Source organism: Acartia tonsa, chromosome 3, assembly GCF_053477335.1.
Source record: "Acartia tonsa isolate MP-2025a chromosome 3, ASM5347733v1, whole genome shotgun sequence".
In the NCBI taxonomy this organism is placed as follows: domain Eukaryota; kingdom Metazoa; phylum Arthropoda; class Copepoda; order Calanoida; family Acartiidae; genus Acartia; species Acartia tonsa.
Genome location: NC_137262.1, coordinates 14868805 through 14889743, shown reverse-complemented (window position 1 = coordinate 14889743; position 20939 = coordinate 14868805). Strand labels below are relative to the sequence as shown.

At 31.6% G+C, this 20939-nt stretch overlaps 1 protein-coding gene across 23 annotated transcripts in view; it reads left to right on the top strand.

Moving 5' to 3' along the window:
• The window catches only part of LOC145313416 (uncharacterized), a 54915-nt gene that overhangs the window by 17721 nt on the left and 16255 nt on the right, over positions 1-20939 (top strand). For 9 of the 23 annotated variants that reach the window (XM_080152807.1, XM_080152813.1, XM_080152798.1 and 6 more), the window contains exons 6-16: positions 9079-9140; positions 9490-9553; positions 10493-10630; positions 10938-11069; positions 14701-14832; positions 15396-15453; positions 16133-16200; positions 17759-17845; positions 17989-18419; positions 18782-18870; positions 19326-19370. In XM_080152807.1, coding sequence (XP_080008933.1) covers positions 9079-9140; positions 9490-9553; positions 10493-10630; positions 10938-11069; positions 14701-14832; positions 15396-15453; positions 16133-16200; positions 17759-17845; positions 17989-18419; positions 18782-18870; positions 19326-19370 — 1306 coding nt within the window. Of the gene's footprint in view, positions 1-9078; positions 9141-9489; positions 9554-10035; positions 10083-10108; positions 10149-10236; positions 10281-10492; positions 10631-10937; positions 11070-14700; positions 14833-15395; positions 15454-16132; positions 16201-17758; positions 17846-17988; positions 18420-18781; positions 18871-19313; positions 19371-20939 lie in introns of those variants that run through there. The other 14 variants (XM_080152800.1, XM_080152812.1, XM_080152796.1 and 11 more) reach the window with 6 other exon arrangements.

Sequence of the window (20939 nt, the reverse complement as noted above, 5' to 3'; positions counted from 1 at the left end):
TTCTTTCCATAAGTTGTGAAATATTTGTAATAGTTGTTTCGCCATTAGCCTGTAGGTCAGGATATTAGCCTAAACCACCAAAATACAATTATAAAGCTTCCCTGAAATTAAGTATGCTTGTGTGCCATGTAAACAGTATTCACGCTGCGCAGGTTATGCTCATTATTTGTTCGTGTAATTGCTAAATAAAATCTGTACGTACTAAAAGTACTATTACGGACAGAACATCAAATGGATATACCCAAATCATGGATGATGTTTGCTAAAATTAGAAAGTAATAATCCGTTGTGTTTTAATAAATCTTTAAATGTTTAAATGTAAATAATGGGAAAAAATATTGTAAAAATTGTAAATTGTTTTATCTGGAAAATAATGATTGTTATGAAATGATTTTGTGTAAATCTCAAATCTTCTTTGTTATTATGAAACAGGGTTTATCATAGCAAATTATTTTTTAGCTATTTTTTTTGTAATTTTCGCGTTTTTATACCTTTACGAAAAGATTTAGTGTTTGTCTGTTTCCTTTATATCAAATTGTCGTTTTAAAGACCTCTAAAACGGAGGATTATAAAAAGTAATTCATGCAAGATTATTAGTAATTTGATGTATAAATATACAATAGTTTTGGCTTTTATTTACATTTTACATATTAGTCAACAAAAATAACAAAAAAAATTGTAATTTTTAACCAACACCATTTATTATGAAGTGATGGTTTGTATATTGGGGCTAGACATATGGCGTGGCTTATTTATAGCAAGTAAAAACATTCTCATTCTTTCCCAAATCTTAATACAGTAAGTGTACATTGTTTTAAATTAAGATTTTACTTGCTGTTTCGGAGCCGCGCTCCTCTGAGAGTCTATAGTTAGCTCCCAAGAGACTTTCACAGGGAAGGAGAGGGTAAAAAGGGGTACAATGTAGTTATTCATATGTCCTGGGAAGGTTTATTTCTATTTTCGGGTAGGGTACCACCATCCTCCAAAGAGAAATTGAGCTTCCAATTTTTTTTCTTATTTAAAAAAAACTAAAATTGAAAGTAGTGGAGGTCGAATTTTGCTTCCCCACTCTTAAGTGCTTCTAGAAGCCTCTAGGGGCGTAGCCGCTAGTCGAAAAGATTTTTTTATTGCAAGTATAATTCTTTCCATAAGTTGTGAAATATTTGTAATAGTTGTTTCGCCATTAGCCTGTAGGTCAGGATATTAGCCTAAACCACCAAAATACAATTATAAAGCTTCCCTGAAATTAAGTATGCTTGTGTGCCATGTAAACAGTATTCACACTGCGCAGGTTATGCTCATTATTTGTTCGTGTAATTGCTAAATAAAATCTGTACGTACTAAAAGTACTATTACGGACAGAACATCAAATGGATATACCCAAATCATGGATGATGTTTGCTAAAATTAGAAAGTAATAATCCGTTGTGTTTTAATAAATCTTTAAATGTTTAAATGTAAATAATGGGAAAAAATATTGTAAAAATTGTAAATTGTTTTATCTGGAAAATAATGATTGTTATGAAATGATTTTGTGTAAATCTCAAATCTTCTTTGTTATTATGAAACAGGGTTTATCATAGCAAATTATTTTTTAGCTATTTTTTTTGTAATTTTCGCGTTTTTATACCTTTACGAAAAGATTTAGTGTTTGTCTGTTTCCTTTATATCAAATTGTCGTTTTAAAGACCTCTAAAACGGAGGATTATAAAAAGTAATTCATGCAAGATTATTAGTAATTTGATGTATAAATATACAATAGTTTTGGCTTTTATTTACATTTTACATATTAGTCAACAAAAATAACAAAAAAAATTGTAATTTTTAACCAACACCATTTATTATGAAGTGATGGTTTGTATATTGGGGCTAGACATATGGCGTGGCTTATTTATAGCAAGTAAAAACATTCTCATTCTTTCCCAAATCTTAATACAGTAAGTGTACATTGTTTTAAATTAAGATTTTACTTGCTGTTTCGGAGCCGCGCTCCTCTGAGAGTCTATAGTTAGCTCCCAAGAGACTTTCACAGGGAAGGAGAGGGTAAAAAGGGGTACAATGTAGTTATTCATATGTCCTGGGAAGGTTTATTTCTATTTTCGGGTAGGGTACCACCATCCTCCAAAGAGAAATTGAGCTTCCAATTTTTTTTCTTATTTAAAAAAAACTAAAATTGAAAGTAGTGGAGGTCGAATTTTGCTTCCCCACTCTTAATTGCTTCTAGAAGCCTCTAGGGGCGTAGCCGCTAGTCGAAAAGATTTTTTTATTGCAAGTATAATTCTTTCCATAAGTTGTGAAATATTTGTAATAGTTGTTTCGCCATTAGCCTGTAGGTCAGGATATTAGCCTAAACCACCAAAATACAATTATAAAGCTTCCCTGAAATTAAGTATGCTTGTGTGCCATGTAAACAGTATTCACACTGCGCAGGTTATGCTCATTATTTGTTCGTGTAATTGCTAAATAAAATCTGTACGTACTAAAAGTACTATTACGGACAGAACATCAAATGGATATACCCAAATCATGGATGATGTTTGCTAAAATTAGAAAGTAATAATCCGTTGTGTTTTAATAAATCTTTAAATGTTTAAATGTAAATAATGGGAAAAAATATTGTAAAAATTGTAAATTGTTTTATCTGGAAAATAATGATTGTTATGAAATGATTTTGTGTAAATCTCAAATCTTCTTTGTTATTATGAAACAGGGTTTATCATAGCAAATTATTTTTTAGCTATTTTTTTTGTAATTTTCGCGTTTTTATACCTTTACGAAAAGATTTAGTGTTTGTCTGTTTCCTTTATATCAAATTGTCGTTTTAAAGACCTCTAAAACGGAGGATTATAAAAAGTAATTCATGCAAGATTATTAGTAATTTGATGTATAAATATACAATAGTTTTGGCTTTTATTTACATTTTACATATTAGTCAACAAAAATAACAAAAAAAATTGTAATTTTTAACCAACACCATTTATTATGAAGTGATGGTTTGTATATTGGGGCTAGACATATGGCGTGGCTTATTTATAGCAAGTAAAAACATTCTCATTCTTTCCCAAATCTTAATACAGTAAGTGTACATTGTTTTAAATTAAGATTTTACTTGCTGTTTCGGAGCCGCGCTCCTCTGAGAGTCTATAGTTAGCTCCCAAGAGACTTTCACAGGGAAGGAGAGGGTAAAAAGGGGTACAATGTAGTTATTCATATGTCCTGGGAAGGTTTATTTCTATTTTCGGGTAGGGTACCACCATCCTCCAAAGAGAAATTGAGCTTCCAATTTTTTTTCTTATTTAAAAAAAACTAAAATTGAAAGTAGTGGAGGTCGAATTTTGCTTCCCCACTCTTAAGTGCTTCTAGAAGCCTCTAGGGGCGTAGCCGCTAGTCGAAAAGATTTTTTTATTGCAAGTATAATTCTTTCCATAAGTTGTGAAATATTTGTAATAGTTGTTTCGCCATTAGCCTGTAGGTCAGGATATTAGCCTAAACCACCAAAATACAATTATAAAGCTTCCCTGAAATTAAGTATGCTTGTGTGCCATGTAAACAGTATTCACACTGCGCAGGTTATGCTCATTATTTGTTCGTGTAATTGCTAAATAAAATCTGTACGTACTAAAAGTACTATTACGGACAGAACATCAAATGGATATACCCAAATCATGGATGATGTTTGCTAAAATTAGAAAGTAATAATCCGTTGTGTTTTAATAAATCTTTAAATGTTTAAATGTAAATAATGGGAAAAAATATTGTAAAAATTGTAAATTGTTTTATCTGGAAAATAATGATTGTTATGAAATGATTTTGTGTAAATCTCAAATCTTCTTTGTTATTATGAAACAGGGTTTATCATAGCAAATTATTTTTTAGCTATTTTTTTTGTAATTTTCGCGTTTTTATACCTTTACGAAAAGATTTAGTGTTTGTCTGTTTCCTTTATATCAAATTGTCGTTTTAAAGACCTCTAAAACGGAGGATTATAAAAAGTAATTCATGCAAGATTATTAGTAATTTGATGTATAAATATACAATAGTTTTGGCTTTTATTTACATTTTACATATTAGTCAACAAAAATAACAAAAAAAATTGTAATTTTTAACCAACACCATTTATTATGAAGTGATGGTTTGTATATTGGGGCTAGACATATGGCGTGGCTTATTTATAGCAAGTAAAAACATTCTCATTCTTTCCCAAATCTTAATACAGTAAGTGTACATTGTTTTAAATTAAGATTTTACTTGCTGTTTCGGAGCCGCGCTCCTCTGAGAGTCTATAGTTAGCTCCCAAGAGACTTTCACAGGGAAGGAGAGGGTAAAAAGGGGTACAACACTCATCTGAGTGTGTGTATTGGTGTGTGTGTATGGTGGGATTAGTTTCTATTTATCCAAGATTTTGTCAATTAGCCCTGGAAACACGTCGGAAAATCCGGAACATCATCCAATCTTATTTTCATCTTAACACAACATTTAACTCATTGGAGGGGGCTTTTTGGTAAATATTTTCAACCAACCACTTTAAATTTATAAACATTAGTCGTAGCAAATTACTATTTATTATAGAAATTATATTTTCGATCAAAATGTATTTGAAAAAAAATTATTAACCAATGAAAATAGAATGGCAATACTAATATAAGCATTAGTTCAATAATATTGTATAATTGAACATTCTATTGAAAGTCTAATAAATACAGGACGCTCGAATTATGGAATAGCTGCGATAATGAAAATGAATAACATTCTATTCTTCGAATTTTATTCTTTAATTTGCCTGTTGTATTAAGTAATAACTAGGAGCTATGTATTCGAAGGAGAAATGAAAATAGGAAAATAGCCTAAAACCATCCAGGGACCTATATAAAGCTTTCATAAAATAGAGAACTCAATCCGTTCAGAAGTTATATAAATCTTAAGATACGGTCAAAAGAAACCTTACTGCTTTATATAATTGGATATATTAGGAGTTGATGTGTACCCGCAGTTTTTAAGTCAGAGCAGCCGTTGGAGTCGCCTATGATACATTTTCTCTCGGAGCCGCGCTGCTTTAGCTCCGGCCCCACATCTCTTGGAGTAGGAGTGGTAGAGCTAGGTAGACATGAATGGCAGCAAAAATATTTGATAGATATTTGCTAACAATAAACCCTTTCTATCAATGCTAGGTGTTTCTATTGTTACTTTTCAGAGAGAATATATTATTGGTGGACCTTCAATGCCGAACATACATCATATTATCTAGTCATTAAATTCAAAATTGCATATTTTTACAATACCTGCAAAAACTGTCCGTTCCCTATTTCTTCACCCTTTCATTAAACATTATAACATCACTTATTTCTATGCTTTTGTGACACTTTGCGCAATTGAATACACACCTATGATATCAACCACTCCCCCTTTCATCCCTCCACCCCGACCTCTCTTCACCTCAATCTTTTCTTTTACATCAATAAATAATATGGAACATTTCTTTTCATTATCAAAATATAGGTTTGTAAAAAATTAAATTGATTTATTCTTTCTTCAACAAGGATGATGCCGTCCATGATTTGAAAAATTATAAATTTACTAATCAATGATGAAAGGATCATATTAAAATCAAAATACTCTTGATGAATGAGCAACAATTACATGAAGGTACAATATGCAAGATGAACTTACCGACGCTGAGAGTTTAAGTTAAATAAAAGATCTATATCTTGCTGAGGACCCTGTATTACCTTAACCCATGCGAGGGTAACCTATACCTAATATAGCTAACCTAAAATATAATAAAAATTCACATAAAACTGTCGCCACTTTTCAAAATAGTGGTAACTTTTCAAAGTGTCTCAAAAATCAGCCATGTGACGTCATAAAAATGAGGGAGGTGAGATGAGAAGTGGAAAAGAAAACCCCTAAAAAAGAGATGGATAGTCCCTCCTTTTTTATGACGTCACATGGCTGATTTTTGAGACACTTTGTAAAGTGACAAATGGTGGGCGGAGGGGGGGAACTCTGTGCTAGACAATACATGCCTGTCTCAGACCTACAGACGTAGCTGTCTCATATAGAAAACCAATCAAATAAATGATCTGAAAACCGTTATTGCTATGGAATAAAAGTAAAAATACCCAAATATCCATGATGGACAGACAAAGAGTTGCCAATACTATAAAATACACAATAAAACACATTCAAAATAGAAATCAAGACAAAGCTTATTTCTTTTGGACAAAGAATAAATTTCCACCCCGCCCCCCCTCCGTACCACATATTTATTGGTATTTATCTGTGTGAATGTATAATTCCCTGTTAATCATAGAGGAGTTATGTTGACTTACAACCTTATTGATATATGTCGACAAAATAGTGACTAATTTATTGGCATTCTGTTATAAGATCTAGTTTGGCAGATTTTTTTATGCCATATCTAGCACTAGCGAAACAGCTTATAGTGTCCAATAACGAATGACGTCATCTAATACATTATGACCAATGATAGGCCAGTATACAATTTACCATTGGTCAATTACAATGTATCCTGGCCTATCATTGGTCATATGAATTGTATGACGTCATTTTTTATTGGACCCTATACGCTGTTTCGGCACTAGCGGATTCGCTATCAAAGGCCTTTAGGGGCTCTTGAGGTAAGGGGGGGGGGCAGGGAGGGGGTTGAAAAGTTTTTGTTGGATTATTTATTTCTTTTTTGAGGGGGGTCAATCATCCCCAACGCTGTTGCAAATCCTAAACTACCAGGCACCACTATAAATGTTTTTGTTAGTATAATAACATCACCACAGTTTTACAGGGAATATATCTTATATGTATATATACTCTGATATAAACTACCCCCATTACCAGGATATTGGAAACAAGTTATCATCAAATACAAATCTACATAAAAACCAGGATACATACGAACATTTCCTTTACTTACTGCCACTCCCCCCCCCCCCCTGCTTCTGGATACCCTCCCCCGCTGTAATTCTCTGGGAGGAGTGAGGGTGGGAGCCTACTCTGATTGATGAAAGAGGATAAGTTTATATTGTTACAATGATGCTAGAAATAGAAAAGATAAATGGAAAAATTGTAGCATAAAAAAGAAAAAATATTTGTGTATGAGATTTCAATTTTTATTTTTATAAATAATTAATTTTTGGAAATTAAATTTAACAATAATCTTGCATTTACCTATCCCCCAAAATACCTACAGGACTTCCTGAGATAAATATCTAAATATTGGTATAAATTGGGTAATGGAGAATTATTGTAAATACTGTAAACTGACCAGATACCCAATACATAGCAAACATAGAATTTCACCCACCCAACATTCTAGCCATAAGGCAGAATAGTTAAAGTTATGCTTATCAATTATTTTGCTGTTTTAGTCAAAAGAACTTATAACAGCTTAACAGATTGGCTTCTGATAAAATTGGTGGTTTTAGCTTGGTAGCAATTCAAAAGGAACCCAAATACACATTTACAGATATATTTTGGAAGGGAGTAAATAGTCCTAAAGAATTTTATTGACCGTCTTTATTGAAGCTTTTCTCCCCAATATTTGTTTACCATTGATACAATTAATAAAAGTAATGCTTATTTTTCTTTTTTTAGGGGGCATATTATTAAAAAATACTTTCTTATTTATTCTGAATGAAAATTAAATAATTAATTTTGCAAAAACTGAGTTCTCCTTTTCTTAAAAATTTTACATATACACTTCCGCACAATATTGGTGATTATTGAATTTCGCAATAATTTCTGATGATTTAGCACAAAAATCGCGCAAAAATTTATTGCTCCTAAATATTGCAAAAGTACCATAATATTATTGTATCACATGGCTTTCAACGTTTTTTTTTCTTCAAGATTATATAATGGCTTTGTATTTATTTTGGAATGGCGAAATCAGGATTAATCCTATGATTTTTATTTTATTTTCCGTGGGCAATTGTCTGTATTACAATAAAGACCATGTTTTTCAGTATAGATTAATTATAATCGGTTTTATTCGTCTTATACTGGAATAGTTATTTCTTTTATCGTATTATAAACCGCTTTCCGCGGATATAGAATGTACAATTATTAGATTAAAACCAGTTTTTTAGCCCCGAGGTGCCGAAGTCACGGGCTAAAAAACTGGTTTTAATCTTATGATTGTACATTTCTATATTCGTAGAAAGCTGGATATAATACGATGCTAGACATAGTTTTTTCGTATAGATGAGAACCGGTTCCTATCCACCGGATTCGAATGAATACGAGAAAAACAATTAGTGAACTAATGTCAACCTAAAGGTTTTGAAATGATTTCAAAAACAGTTAATTATCTTTTGGCTGAAAATGTAAAGAATGAGTTGAAAATAAAGAAATTGAATGGAACAGAAAGTATGAGTAAGAGAAAAGCTTTGTATCTGAATTTGCAAAATTTCGGAAGAAGAAAATTTGTATAATATTGCTCATATTATCAAATTCAAATTTGATTTCGTAGGCCAATTTTTTTATACATGATATAATATATAACATTCATAAATATTACAGTACGTGAACAGATTTTTAATGCCAGTGCTTATAACTCGGCCGGCCAAACAGCTGTGGCTGAAAATAACTAGACTTTGCAGTTGTGTCTTTGTCTGCAGTTGCTAACTAAAAGCCTCGTTGACTGCCTGCGGCTGAAATTTGGTAGATAAGACCAGCAGCTAAGCTGCTCAATCGAATATGACTGCGGACCTTTTACTATTACAATAAAGATTTTATTGATTAAATTTTTAAACTTAATTGTTTTCATATTTTTATATTTTTGTTTGTTATTGAATTGAAGTTAAACAAAAGAATTGAAAAGCTTGGTTTGTCACGAAACAAAAGTCATGAAATTTAAATTGATTTTTTTTAAAAATTTGTGTAAAAATATGTTTTACACATATGTTCAAATTTTAAGTTATGATAATCAATAATTTTAACTAAAGCATATGTGTAATAATTGAACTAATTATAAAACTTTTTTTGTTTGCAAATCTAACATATAGCAAAAAAAAGAGAGCTGGTGTAAAAAAAATATGCAGTTATGATTTATCTTTTATTTAGGTTGGTATTATAAACCTACTGAAGAATGTGGATCAACACAAACAGTCAAACAAGGATGACAGGCAAGAACTTATGTTTTTTTTATAGAAACTAGCGGCTGCGCTCCTAGCATCTAGGGGCTCTAAATCAAAGGGATATTAAATGGCAGATAATTAGCCTAAAACAATGCCCAAACATAAAAATAAAATAGTCTAAAATCATCTCAAGACCTATAAGAAGCTTCACTGTAAAGAAGAGCCAAATTGGTTCGGCGGTTTGCGATATACAGACAAAAAAAGGTTTCTACTTTATATGATAGGATATTTTTTTAAGACTGAAAAAATATCTATAAATTAATTTAAATCATGCATTAGTATCAATATAATTAAAATCAGTGAATGTAATTTTTTAATTTTTTTTCTCAATGTTTAGTATTGAAGAGGATAAAGAGACACCCCCTCTACAACTTCCTATCTTACCCCCAGGTCTTCATCAGGTACAATTATATTATAAAGTGACACCCCCTCTACAACTTCCTATCTTACCCCCAGGTCTTCATCAGGTACAATTATATTATAAAGAGACACCCCCTCTACAACTTCCTATCTTACCCCCAGGTCTTCATCAGGTACAATTATATTATAAAGAGACACCCCCTCTACAACTTCCTATCTTACCCCCCAGGTCTTCATCAGGTACAATTATATTATAAAGAGACACCCCCTCTACAACTTCCTATCTTACCCCCAGGTCTTCATCAGGTACAATTATATTATAAAGAGACACCCCCTCTACAACTTCCTATCTTACCCCCAGGTCTTCATCAGGTACAATTATATTATAAAGAGACACCCCCTCTACAACTTCCTATCTTACCCCCAGGTCTTCATCAGGTACAATTATATTATAAAGAGACACCCCCTCTACAACTTCCTATCTTACCCCCAGGTCTTCATCAGGTACAATTATATTATAAAGAGACACCCCCTCTACAACTTCCTATCTTACCCCCAGGTCTTCATCAGGTACAATTATATTATAAAGTGACACCCCCTCTACAACTTCCTATCTTACCCCCAGGTCTTCATCAGGTACAATTATATTATAAAGTGACACCCCCTCTACATCTTCCTATCTTACCCCCAGGTCTTCATCAGGTACAATTATATTATAAAGTGACACCCCCTCTACATCTTCCTATCTTACCCCCAGGTCTTCATCAGGTACAATTATATTTTCTTAAATGTCAAACAAGACAAAAAATGCTAACTTGTAACACTTTTAGTAAATACATAATATTTTTAATTTAGACCATTTTGACTATATCTCATTATTTTTTAAGTCTTTGTTATTACAAGATATTCGAATTTAACATTACGGACAAAAAAAAAATTAACTTTTAATATATCTAAATTTATCACATAGATATATTTAGATGCAACAATTGTTACAAAATCCGTTTGGCGTCAATCCAAATCAGCTGCAGCAGTTCTTGCAACAATCTCAGCAGCTGCCAGAGGGTGGCAGAAAGCAGCTAGAACAGCTGATGCCCCAGCTTCAAGAACAGCTTCAGGTAAACAGTCACCCTCTCAAATTTAATAAAAATACAGAATAGTTATTATAAGATTAAAAGCTAACAAAATAAAGTATGAACTTTATGATTTTATTTAATATTCTTAGAAAACTATCTGAAATACGATGCTATACATGATTGTTCCGCATGACTTAGAACCGGTTCCAATCCAGCGGATATTAATCGGTGTCGAAACCATACTGGAAAATTAATTCTAAATAAAACTATAAGAATTTATTGAATTGCACTTTCATAAAAAATGCACAAAATACATTTACTAACCAACAAAGTTTAAATCCTGCTTTAGATGAACTTCCTTGAGCCGCTTCATCTGTTTCAGCAGAATCCCAGCAAACAATCTCCAGCGCTGCAGCAGCTTCACCTTCATCAGCAGCAGCTCATCTCTCAATTACAGATTATGCAGCAGCGACTTCTGGCGGTAAGGTTTTAAACTATATTTTAGAATATAGATTCAGGTTAGGTTATTTTTAGTTATGTTTTACATAAAACCTGCATTGCCCTAGCCTTTAGTGGATGGCGAAGGATGTAAGGGGAAAAAAACCTAAAACTACTTAAAGACATTTATAAAGCTTTTCTGAAAGGTATAGCTTATCGGACTAGCAATTTACGAGATCTTTAGCTTTAGACGAAAAAATTTATTACTTTTAATTATAGGACAATAAAAAAATATTCAAACTTTGGTTTTAAAAAAAAAGTTAGTTTACAAAACAACTAAATGCTGTTTTAATGAAGAAAGCCTTTTACAAATTGTTGAAAAATTTTATGATTTCCGAACATTAAGCTTCACATAGCTTTTAACACATATGTAAATATGATAAAAAGTAATCCAAAAAGGCGCAAAAAGTGTAAAGTGATTCCTATGACCCATTCCAAGTTCCTGGAACCTTTCAAATATTTGCATGAGCCTATCATTGTGTATGTATTACTTGTAAAGATTCTTACACAGAGTAACTTTCTTAGATGATTGAATTTAAAGAAAGTACGCACCCTTGCATCTAAAGGCTCTTAATTCTAAGAATTGGGAATAGGCGAAAAAATATCCTCCCTAAAACTAACCCAAGACTTTACTTTAAAATATTATAGCCTTAAACTAACCCGTGGCCTATGTGGACGTGAAACCAAAAACACTTACTACCTTAATTAATTGAATAATTACTCAATAGTAAGTTGTATTGTATTGTTTTCATATATTCATTTCATCTAAAATTACAGTTTTTAGACTTACCATTCTTTATCTGAGTTAATCTTTGATGTTGCTCTATGAGCCACTGACTTACCCGAAAATGGTATCTCTGTCAAAGCAAAAAAACTCTTCCCCCTCCCATCTCTCAACTCAGCTGTATTATACCTCTTTATCTTTTAAAAATGTAATTGCTAATCCCAAATTCTTTGAATCAATTGTATGCCACGGTTTTGATGTCAATATATCCTCGACTTTTTACATGTATGTCATTTTGATGACATGATTTAGGGAATCATGATAATTTTTATTTATATCAGTTCTTCCTTCAAAGATAAAACAAGGATGACAACATACATAAAAGCGAAGCACTGAAACGGTAGGACAAACTGACATTAACACTTGTATAGTGTCTGAACTGAATAATCAGAATATAAATGTATAAGAGTCAAAGCAAAAGTTTAAGTAAATTTTTTGCAAAACTGCTTGATACAGGATAATGTTTATGGACATACTTACATTTTTAGGACTTGATTATAGAGTTGCTTCGCATATAAAATTGTTCTTTGTTATACCAAAAATCAGATCAAACGGATAATTAGATCACATAAAAAATTGTTGATAAAAAAGTAGAAAAATCAACATGTTTAAAATGGACGTACAGACATTCTGGTAATGATTATAGAGTTGCTACGCTTTCTAAATTGTACCTAACTAATTCAGGAACCACCATGCAAAGTTTGAAATCGATAGGACAATTCTAACATGCCTAAATTACCGAATAAAAGCTATCTATCTCGGACAGACGGACGTACGGACGGACGTACGGACCGACCCTAATTATAGAAAAGCTTCGCTTTTAAAAATACCTATCATAAAGAAAGATGTGTAACTTGAAGAAAAACTGTCTAACCTTAAGTTTCAACAGAATAAAATTCTTACTATTGACATACATTTTATATCAGGGGAAGAAAAAATTCAAGAATATGTTAAATTAAGTTCAATATAATACAAAATTTAAAAAAGCTGATAATTTTGAATGATGGAAAATTAGAGTAGGAAAATATAGTAATTTTCGGACTCGCAATCCTAGGTTCTTTTTTGGAGATACAATCTTTCAAATCTGGCTGTTCTTTAAATGGATGTTTTATATATGTATGTATTGAAATGATATTAGGTTATTTCCCCTTCCATTTCGTTAAAAAGGCCCTAAATGTTGGTGGCGAAGATGCTTGTATATTAAAAAAAAGCATTTGAAATAAAATACAAACACTTTAAAAGTTTAGAATTGAAGGATGCACAAACATACAATGCCAATTTATTTCTTAATTCAAATATTTGAACACAATTTTTGACAAACACTCAGAAAAGTTTAATTTAAACAACTCTCTCACAGAAAGCATTCCTATCTTGATGTGTGTGTGTGTGTGTGTATTTTTGTGTAAGTGTGTGTGTGTGTGTATGTGCAAATAACTGTATGTATGAATATGAAGTTTTATGAACAATCAACATGCTTCAGAAATAACAACCAAGATTTTTATTCAAAGGTTAATCTTTAGATCGTTAAACTTAAAATAGATAAAAGGATGATCATGTAACCATCGCCTTTAATTATTATATTAAAGAGGTTGAATGTTTCTTTGTCTATCTGTACCAGCAGATTGTCTTTTACTTCCCATAGAAACTTTTAAATAAATTCCAGTTATGTTTTCAAATAGCGAAGCGCAATTCCACCCTTAAAAAAATCTTGCCCTCCGTCTCCCTCAAATAAAAAAAGAACATTTTAAACATCGAACTAAATCTAAGGTGGAAGCTGAACAACTCTTATTCCTATCAAAACAATATTTTGAAAGCCTACTAATGCATTTAACAAACTAAAAGTATTACATGGTATTAAGAAGTCAATTGATTGTAATAGTTTCATTTATTTGATTGAAATATGATAAGCTTGAGCTCAATAAAGCATGGTTGTCACTCATATTCTTTATTATTTGATACTTTACTTTATATTGATTTAATGTTTATTTTTGGGCAATATCCTAAATTATCAAATATAGTTTTGGTTAATTTCAATAATAACATTAACTGAACTACCAAATAAATATACAAATTTTCATTACTGAATTAGAAAACATATTTGAATTTAAATTGAGCCTTTTAATCATTTGATTATTTGAATTTATCGAATTCTTATACGGAAAAAATATTAAAAGTTTTGATACCCCTGTCTTGGTTTGACTGCGGGTGGTCTTCCACGGAGATTTGTTCAAATGTTTTCTTAGAGTATGCAAAACAAATTTGAAAATACAGAAAACAATTAGAAATATGGTATGGTTAGGCATCTACTGGCTCTATTACTCCTTTACCCCCCATTTTTTCCAGCCCCCTGTAAAATGCATCCCCATTACCTCATTCCATCCATATCCCAACCAGCCCCTGTATTTCATGTCTTGGCTTCCTAGAAGCAGATTTGTTGTTTTTTTTTGCATAATTTTTGTACTTGGTTACGCATAAGAATTCCGTAATTTGAATAATTCAGTTGCATTTCAATGGGATTTTATTTCACCCAAGGATATTTACAATATTATTTTAAAATACCAATGGTATTTGCTGTATTTGAGAGTATTAACATTTTTAGGCATTTGTAAACCATTTTTAGTTTCAAAGTTTCCTTGGCAAATCAATTATCCAGTATACTAAAGAGCCAGAAGTGAAATTTTATGTTTGTTTGTCCTGCAAGATCTGACAAACTTCTTGACTGAATTATTAGGGATGTTACATTTGTTCTGGGTCATAGAAATGAATATCCAACCCGAATATTATCTATTTACTAGTTAAAACTTTTTTTTTTCAATAACATCATTTATAGGGAGGAGGTGATAAGATGGATATGTATGGCAAGGAGCCTTGGAAGCTGGATTCCTGGAAGGACAAGGACAAGGAGAATGGTGACAAGGAGAACCATGACTTAGATAATAATAACTCTACGGATAAAAACAAGGTAAATGATCTCACTTTACTTGTTATGTGTACTTTTAATTTTGATTGTACAAATCACTTGTTTCTAAATTGTTTAATCAACTGTAAACTTTAGAATGATCTGCTATTTCTTTTCAACACTAATTCTATAAATTAAGAAACATTATGATACAAGGCGACTCTTTAACTTTCTTTGTATGAACATCCGTCATATGAAGGAATTATGATTTTCTCGGCTGCTAATAGAGATAGATAGCATTTTTGGTTGGATGACTTTTCCCTCGTGATATAGGGGACATCCAATGTTTATGGGGTAGTTTTTTTTCAAAGCAGCTATGAAAAATAGATGGCTGGCTTTTGTTGTGAAGATTCCTTTGATGATAGGCACTTGGAATTCAGTCGCTTGGTCTGTCTTTATTACTCTGTTTTGCTACTTATGGAAGTTGTCATCTTTTTTATGAACATTTAAACTTTAAACAACTAACATATGTACAATAACCAAACTAACATTCCCAATTTGATTAAAAGATCTTAAAGTAGACAAAAAAATTGGAAATTTTATGTAAAGTTTGATTATGTTTTCAGAATGGTAGTTTTGTCTATCCAGATGTTGATATTATACAACAAAGTTTGTTATCTAATGGTAAGTATTCCACACTTTTTACTTTATTTACAAGAATTAATGGATAGATAAATTGGTTTAAACACAATATGATCAGTATAAAGTCGACAGAGTTTTAAAAGGGAATTCGCAGAAAACGTAAATGCGCGAAAAATACCAATTTACGAGAACTTTCTCTTGTCCCATTGCATTATTTGTCGGCCTTATGTCCGAACAATTGCTGTACGTCCAACTTTTTGGCCGAAAGCAGCCTTTAAACACTTTTTCCCTTTTTAAAATTTCAGCTTACTAGCTTATCTAATTATCTATATTTTCCTGTTTTATTGAGTTTAAACCAAGTTTGTCAATTTTAAGAAGTTTGTCGTGTATATTATGTAGGATGAGATTTCATTTTAACATGTCAAATCATTTTCATTAGTAGAAACAAAATGAGTTTGAATATGTTTTTACTAGATAAGGAAGCATTATATAAACTTGAAAACCTTAATAAATTTTGTTAAAACAAGCACGATTTTGTACAAAATTTGCGCAGATGAATCGAACAACATTTGAAAAAAGTACAATAAAACGTTATTATTTTGTTCTGGAAGAATGGACAAACCACATATGAAAGGTGGTGAGAGGAGGCATTTTTATACTTATTTAAAATAATTTTCTGTCCCATTTTATATATAAAAACAAATAATTTTTTAAATTTTAGGTCTATGCAAGTGGACTGGATGTGAGTCTAGGGTTGAGGATACTCAAGAATTTATCAAACATCTTCAGGTAGGACATTCAATTTTAGAAAACGACACCAACTGTTTTTTTTGTATAGATATGAGCAAAGTTTTTTGGAAGCCTAATATTAAGTATAATTTTGTATGCACAGATATTATAATGTAGAAATAAGCGACCTATGTTGGCTTATATTCAAACTGAAAATTCATTAAAACAGTTGTCTAAAATACATAAACTTTGACCCAGCTTCCTTTTACAAGATTTTTATACTTTTTTTGTAAGTCAGTGTTTGTTTTTTTGTGTGTGTGTGTTTGTGTGTGTATGTTTGTTATCAGGAGAAGGTAAACTATAGATGCAGAGAAATGTTTTTGCATCAATTCATCTGATTGACAGATTCCCTTTTAACTCTTTTTTATTCCAGAGGATTGGAGCAAAGCTAATCTATAGTTCAATTGTATTTTTTAAAATAATGATTTCATCAGAAAGTCTTAATTTATTTATTAAATAAATTTACTATCTTACTTATCAATTATGAACTAAAATAGAAAAATAATGTAACAACTAAAAAAAAGATAAAAAATAAATATTTTTTTTATTTTTTTTTATTTATGATTGGTAACACACATGTCAACGGGTTTGAATACCCGTGCCAATAGATAAAGAAAGATAACAGTTTGTATTGTTATTCTACATTTATTATTGACTGTTGTGTTTTCCTTATAGATAATCTTCACATTTTATTTATATATTTTTTTATACATCTATCATCTAAAAGCACAATTCGAGGAAAACTTTTTAAAGATACATTTTACAAGTCTAAAAATAAATTTGTTTAAAATTGTAAAAAGTTGTAATTGTTGTTTTAAAGATCTGTCGTCGGTGTTAGCAATAAACAAATTTGTATAAACCTAACTAACCCTAGGCCCATCTACCTTTACTTACATTCATTGCTCTGATATATAAAGCTTCAACAAGTGTTGTGTTTACTAAACATTGTAAAACAGACTCGCAGAGTTTTTGCAATTTGCAAGCATCATGTGTTTATTTATTTCAAATAGTGTGGCTTATTCAAAGCAAGAATTTTAAGATTTGTACTTTAGCAGACTTTGCAAAAATCTAACGTATACACTAAACATTTGTAATGAAGATAAGGGCCCAAATCTAAATTACTCTATTGTATTAAATCTTGCTATAAAAAAGCCACACCCAATCTGTGAAGTAAATCAGTTTTCAGCGTGGCTATGGCTAGGTTTTTGAATAAATCAGACACATAGGTATACAAAACATTTAATCATGACGTTCTTTCTACAATTTATACAACATATAAACAAGTTTAAGTTTTTCTAATTTTATTTAAATTAAATCAATTCTATCATATAATAGTTTTCTTATTGTCTAAGGTAAGTAGGAGGGGGACATTAAATTAAATTAAAACCCAAAATTTTATGAGCACGTTATCTAATTCGTTAGCCTCAAAACTTTTGGGTACTCTTTTTGGATTTTGATTAATTAGTACCAAATCATTTGTGAGCCAATTTTTTTAACTGATAATTTTAATCAACAGAAGATCTATAAAAATACTTAACTAATATCTTTCATTATTTAGAGAGATCATGTTTTGGATGACAAGAACACAGCTCAGGCCAGAGTTCAGATGCAAATAGTTTCACAAATAGAAATGCAACTTCAAAAGGTAAAAGTGATAAAAATATGATTTTACCTCCTACTTTTCTAGTTATTTATTAAAATGTTTTTAAAAAATCTAAAAAATACGACTCAAAAATACATTTTGTCTAAGTAATGATTTATAACCAGCAAAATCCTATACTTTGTAAGGAGAGGGAAAGACTCCAAGCTATGATGAGCCATCTGCAGATGACTAGGAAGCACCAGGAGGAGGCCAAGCGCTGCTCCCCAGCTGTCCCGCATGGTCCCCCACCGCCAGGCAGCACCGCAAATCACCCCAACTCTAGTGGACCCGGCGGCCCGAGCAGGGATGGGAGCTTGGAACGCCACCGCAAAGAGGGCGACGCCCGCAGCCCTGATCATGTAGCTAATGGATTAGTGGGTCCCCCAATGCCGCCAGTCAGCCTACATCATGACTTAGCTGCAGCTGCTGCCGGCAGTGGAAAGCCGCCTCTTGGTGGTCTTCCTCCTGGTCTACCAAAGCCGCCGCTAGGGTTTGGCCCGCCGTTGCCTAATCCTATGGGGTTCCCGCCTGGCATGGGCATGCCTGGATTTCCTGGACACAGACTGCCAGGTCTCAGGTGGGCAATATTTTCCAGATTTTTTGAATTTATATTTTTAATTTACAAAAAAGTACACATGAATATTTACTTACATAACTCATTGTATTACATAAAACAGTACAAGTTTCATAATTTTAGTTTTCACTTGTGAGAATCTAACACCTTTAGATTTTACAAACAAAAGGTTTCTTCTTGATGGTTAAGATTAATTAGTTAGATGAAATAAAAATATTCATAATAAAGGTTTCTATAAGTATATACAGAATAAGGAAAATGTAATCCAATCTCATAGATTTTATGAATCAATATCATTCATCATTTTTTACATGCAATATAAGTTGATGAATTCCTAACAACCTGACTCTAAATTAATTGCTTAGTTTCTTACCTCCTGGAAGCCCCAACAATCCCCTGACAGGACCATTGAGACGGAGAATAACAGACAAGTCTCCTGTATCTATGCCCACAGGTATGTAGTTATAATAAATCAATATATCTTAAATAATTTACAATTATCCCAATTTAAAAGTAACAGGATGTCTATGTGTGTGTGTAGTAAAGGATCTCACTAAACGCTGAACCGATATGGTTCTCCTTTACAGTGAATCTTTTCATATGTCTTAAAAAGATTTATAATTATTTTATTTAAAAAGTAATGGGATGTATGTCCGTAATCCTCTTACTGCTGGTCCGACTGGGTCCTGATTTTCAAGGGCTACATATTGTTTTTAGGCTGAATCCAAACAATTTGATTAAAATAATTTAATCCCTCTACCCTTCATAGTGCTTCGCCTCTTGAGGCTTGGAATGAAGTCACTAGTAAAAAAATCCTCATTGAATTTTTTATTTTCTAAAATTTTTAAATTAATAACATAAAAATGTTTATTAAAAAAGAGATTGACATTAGTATAGACTTTTTTTCAGGGTACCCGTACATGTTTGATAGAACTGGTTTAGATATAGCACAAGGTAATTAGAATTTTGTTTTTAGCAAAGCTACTCTACGATACATTAGTATAAAGTCTGCTTCTATTTGACGTTATAGTATTTGCTTATATTTACATATGTATAATTTTTGGATTAATTTTAGCTGAAAACTTTTTGAGTGGCACTTTATGTAAGAACTAAAAAAGAAATAAGTTTCTCAAGAGTTATTTATTTTGCAAACTTATTACAAACTTTCAATTTGAATATTTTGCAGTTGATAAAACAATTTTAGTATTTGTTTAATTGTTCTATTTATTGTTGAAGTTTATTCAAATGCAGTTGAACATTGTATTTAGTTTCAAATATTTCTGTTTGTTTAAACTCTCTCTGTAACTAGATTTATCTTTCTATTTCTTAACAGGGACCTAAAGGGATAAGGCAATGGCCAATAAATTGACACAACCCAATCTGTCCCGATTTTGTATCACTTTGAAAAGGTCGATTCCAGTTACGTCATATACGTTTTGGGAAAGAAAAAGGGAAGGGGGGAAGAAAATCTCTTCAAAAGAGATGGGAGAAAAGGGAAGAGATTTTCTTCCCCCCTTCCCTTTTTATATGACGTCACAGGAATCGCACTTTTCAAAAGTGATACAAAATCGGGACAGATTGGGTTGTGTCCAATAAATTGATGTACATCCACAGTGGGATCCAGTGGGACATCCAAAAAATTTGAAATTGACTTTTATCTATCCTAGGTATTAATAATGGCTGTAAGTAGACAGCTAGAAAAGAAATTTTTAAAAAATATTCATTTTTGGCGGATTTATGCCATTTTTAAAAAGGGTAGTGAAAAATTTCTTTTCAGTTTTGATGATTTTCCAGATTTTTTTACACAATTTTTTCAAAGCAACAAAAAATACATTTATGTTCATCTTATGAAAATAATTTTTGATTGAGGTACTTTTCAGATACCTGTACCAATGTCTAATTAAAGAAAAATTTAAAAAAAAAATTTTTTTGGTGGTGTAAATTGACATTTTGTGAGAAAATTTCACCAAAAATATTAAGATTTTTAACCCAAAAAAATCAGTTTTCTCCATTTTACCCAAAAACGGCCAGGATGCCCCGGGTTTTGCAATAATAATATTAATATGCAACATGTATTGTGTTTAAAACAGTTTTCATAACCTGGGGCCTCCCGGCCGTTTTTGAGTAATTGAGCATTTTACATTGCATGGTTTGAACAATTTCGTTCTTGTTAATTTGAAATTTTCCCTCGTTACAGGGGGAAGGAGTCATTTTAGAGCCCAAAGTCATCTCTGCAATGTTTTCTAACTTTTTGAGGCGGAACTTTCTTTACTTATGCATTATTTGCCTCCGGCTAACCGTTTCGCCGTTATTTGCCGCCGTAGGTGTGATTTTTAACGATTTTTGCCGTTCTCGCGGTTTTAATGGACATTTAAGGGAACAAGGACTCCTTAAAAAAAGATGACTTATAAATACTTTTATTTTAGCAATTAAATTTGCTAAATTTCATGTGTTCTGAAAAAAATTGTATTTCTAACTGGTTTTGGTTCAGCAGAAATTCAAATTCGGGGATTAATTATAATA